This window comes from Trifolium pratense, linkage group LG6 (genome assembly GCF_020283565.1).
Source record: "Trifolium pratense cultivar HEN17-A07 linkage group LG6, ARS_RC_1.1, whole genome shotgun sequence".
NCBI lineage: Eukaryota > Viridiplantae > Streptophyta > Magnoliopsida > Fabales > Fabaceae > Trifolium > Trifolium pratense.
In genome coordinates this window covers 10,474,157-10,477,545 of record NC_060064.1, presented here as the reverse complement: position 1 = coordinate 10,477,545, position 3,389 = coordinate 10,474,157, and the positions used below count along the sequence as shown (strand labels likewise).

The window sequence follows — 3,389 nt, the reverse complement described above, 5'->3', positions numbered from 1 at the left end:
TCCCTAAATCGAGCTTATGCCCTTGGTGTCCCTAAATTGAGCTTATGTCCCTCGGTGTCCCTAAATTGAGCTTATGTCCCTCGATGTCCCTAAATTGAGCCTATGTCCCTCGGTGTCCCTAAATTGAGCTTATGTCCCTCAGTGTCCCTAAATTGAGCTTATGTCCCTCGGTGTCCAAATTGAACTTAGGTGATATTGTATGGAGAAATATTTTATAAGTTCATACTAGTGAAAAATGTATTTTTATAAGCTATTTTATAAGTTCACACTAGTGAAAATTGTATTTTTATAAGCTATTTTATCATAAACTATCTTGACAAACTTATAATACATAAAAATTGCATAAGCTAAAAAATAAGCTAATCCAAACAGGCCCTGAATGTACTTGTTTTGTTCTTATATTTATTATAAGCTAGAAGATTGATTTTTTATATCCTTATAGCTATATATGAGAAAAGGGAAAGCAAAAAAGAAAGACTGTCTTATTTCTTTAAACTCGTATTAATTTTACTTCAAATTTTTTTGATAATAGTCTACTACATAAGTTGTGTGATCCTATTTTCATGTTTAGAGGTTGTTTATCTATGCATAACTGAAGCAAAACATAAAGACACCATTGCAAATTAATATATATATATACACACCCGTATTCTATCTTCTTGTTCCAGATTATTCTCTAAAATCAAGAATTTTTACTACTAGTGCAGTTTTTTTTTACTCTTTTTGCTTTTATCCAGGTACGCTTTGTTTATGTTTTTATTTGTATATTTTTATTTTTTTTATAGAGATATATTCCTACCTTTGGACTGACCAAGGCAAGGGGAGATGCTTCAAAATCTCACTCTAATCCTCCTTCAATGAAAAGGTCCACACAAGATGTTAAAATCATAGTATATACATTCTAGCAAACCAAGTTGCTAAGGTAGTAATGATCCATCAACTCTATTTAGCCGACCAAAAAAGTGTCAACACCAAAAGTTAAAGAAGCTAGTGCTTCATAAATACTTTAAAAGAACTCCAATTTTTTCTTTGGGTCATGCTAACCGCAGTCTCGGAGTACTGGTTAAGGAAACAAAAAAAAAAAATTTTAAATTAAAAATAACACTTTTTATAATTTCAAAGAGTTGATTGAACAAACTCCAATGTCATATTACTATATTTGTTTTCTTAAACAGTGTCCGGGGCACTATTTGCTTTTGGCTTTTCTTTTACTAAAATTTTGTCATGCTGGCTGATTGAAATCTCAAGATCATAAATAATTACTAAAAATAATCAGGAAATGGCAACGGATGTAGCAAACTGTTGTTATTAATTATTGAGGATACTGTGCCAATAAATAATGATAAAATCAGAGATACATAGAGGCTACTCTGCCAATAAATAATTATAAAAAATAAAATACAAGAAGAAACTTACGTTAAAGCAATAATAAAATTATAGAGCATAATAATTCAAATGTCACGGTCTCTTTTACATTCTGGAGGTACCTGAGGGAATCGTTTTCTATCAGTACAATAATTGTAAATGGTAAATTTCTTTCGAACCCATTTTATTCTTCGCCATTGAGCGGCATCAAGGTCGCGAAATTGACGTTGATCCCACCATCTTTTACCTTGTGTTGCACAGAATTTTGCTTCAACAGAGGCTTCACAACCATCAATGTGGAAACTTTTGTAACCTGCTATGAATGGTGCTTTTGACCAATCAGTTTTCTCTAATCCACCTCTTGTTGCCCAATCGTCAGCATTCCATAAACTGTTGTAGATTTTCATTGGTTGGTTGAATGGAAATTTCACTCCCAAATTCTTGCTGTTCTTGAATACCCTGATTGGGATATTGTCCACAAAGAACCTACACAACCATATGTGCAATTTTTATATTAAACATAAATTTTAAAAAACAATAATCAGGGATTGCCTTTGTTTATAAACATATATTTAGGTTATCTCGTAACCGATTTGAAATTTATTAACACACCCCTAACACTGAGTTGATACCATCTTAGAATTGAGAGTTGAACTTAGTCAACCCTACAAATTTGTCTTGTTCCACATGTCAACCTATCCATGTTGTGCACGTGCCATTTCTCAATAAATTATTTTCCATCTTATATATGTGTTGGGCATGGTACTCTCAATTGTTAATTAAAAGATTCTATATATTGGTCATAACATTTCAATATTCATGGTCATGTGATTTTAGTCATCCTATTAAGAAAGACTTCAAAACCCCAATTAGTCAAAGCATGGACCATGCCATTTTATATGATTAATTCTATTTCTATCTACAACAAAGACCATTTTTGAAAACTTGTATTATTACTTTATCTTGATTTATTTCCAAATTTTGACAAAATTTATGGGATATATACTTACACAATTTGATACATGTTCCAAAGAACAGAGTATCTATGATAGGCTTTTGTAGGATCAAACCAAAGAAAAATTCTTTGTTCTCTATCACCTTGTCCTCCAGTGAACACATTTGTTTGTAAAATATATGGTTCTCCTGTTCTGTTCCCCAAAAATTCAAAGTCTATTTCATCATGCTCAGCATTTTGGGAAGATAACTGCAACATTTTAGCCGGTGAGTTAGTCTCCTCAAATTAGTCGATCTTTAGATCGGATACCGAATTTTTTTAAAAAATAAACAAATTTAAAATAATTTTTGTACATACATAAAAAGCAGTGACAGTGCCGGCTGAATCACCAGGAACCATCTTTATGTTCATGCTGAAGTGACCAAATAAGTATGATCCTTTAGATTGAAAGCCAGTACCTATACAAAAATTGTATAAATAAAACATGAACAATAATTATAAAGTTTATAATATAAATTAACTAATAAGCCATAGATCAATTAATTGAACTTTTTTTTACATAGAAATTATCTAATTAAGGAATATGTAGTAGTATATACACACCAGTGTACTGATCAAGAAGAAGTTGAATCTCAGAACCTCCATTAAATGATTTGATGTGATCAAAAGCCCAAGTGGGGACATAGTTTCGACCGAAAGGTACATCAACTGGCCTTCGCGGGGTGGCGCAAAAAGCCGACGATGTTAGAGATGACAAAATTAGAGACAAAATCCACAACGTAAAAGCCATTTTTATGTGTATATGTTTCAATCAACGAGTAATGGTAATGCAATTCCACAGGTCTTCATGGCTTCAACCGAATTTATAGGCACATGACCCTGCCTTTGCAGATGAGACCTATACTCAATAATTTAATATTTGCCTAAGTATGGATCTTAGCTAGAAGCAACAGATATCGTGGTGATATTACTTGTTTGTTAAAGTTTTGTGCTAATTAACTAATCATCCATCACTTTCTATGTACCTAGAGTATTAATCATGCAATAGTTTTTTAATTTTGCTAACATT

The 3,389-nt window shown here is 32.0% G+C and overlaps 1 protein-coding gene across 1 annotated transcript; it reads right to left on the bottom strand.

The window, feature by feature from the left end:
• Window positions 1–1,280: 1,280 nt before the first annotated feature.
• LOC123889708 (probable xyloglucan endotransglucosylase/hydrolase protein B) lies at window positions 1,281–3,188 on the bottom strand. Its single transcript, XM_045939170.1, has 4 exons — window positions 2,924–3,188; window positions 2,678–2,778; window positions 2,376–2,569; window positions 1,281–1,851 (listed from the first exon to the last, which is right to left on the bottom strand). Exons 1-4 carry the CDS (start codon window positions 3,108–3,110, stop codon window positions 1,452–1,454), a joined length of 882 nt encoding a protein of 293 aa, XP_045795126.1. The 5' UTR covers window positions 3,111–3,188; the 3' UTR covers window positions 1,281–1,451.
• Window positions 3,189–3,389: the final 201 nt, after the last annotated feature.

Bases quoted from the DNA above. Each gene is read 5' to 3' on its own strand.
- LOC123889708 (XM_045939170.1), bottom strand. From the start codon at position 3,110: ATGGCTTTTACGTTGTGGATTTTGTCTCTAATTTTGTCATCTCTAACA. The intron at 2,779-2,923 runs GTGTGTATATAC...ATTTTTGTATAG, and splicing joins TCTTCTTGATCAGTACACTG to GTACTGGCTTTCAATCTAAA. The intron at 2,570-2,677 runs GTATGTACAAAA...AAAATGTTGCAG, and splicing joins GCACTGTCACTGCTTTTTAT to TTATCTTCCCAAAATGCTGA.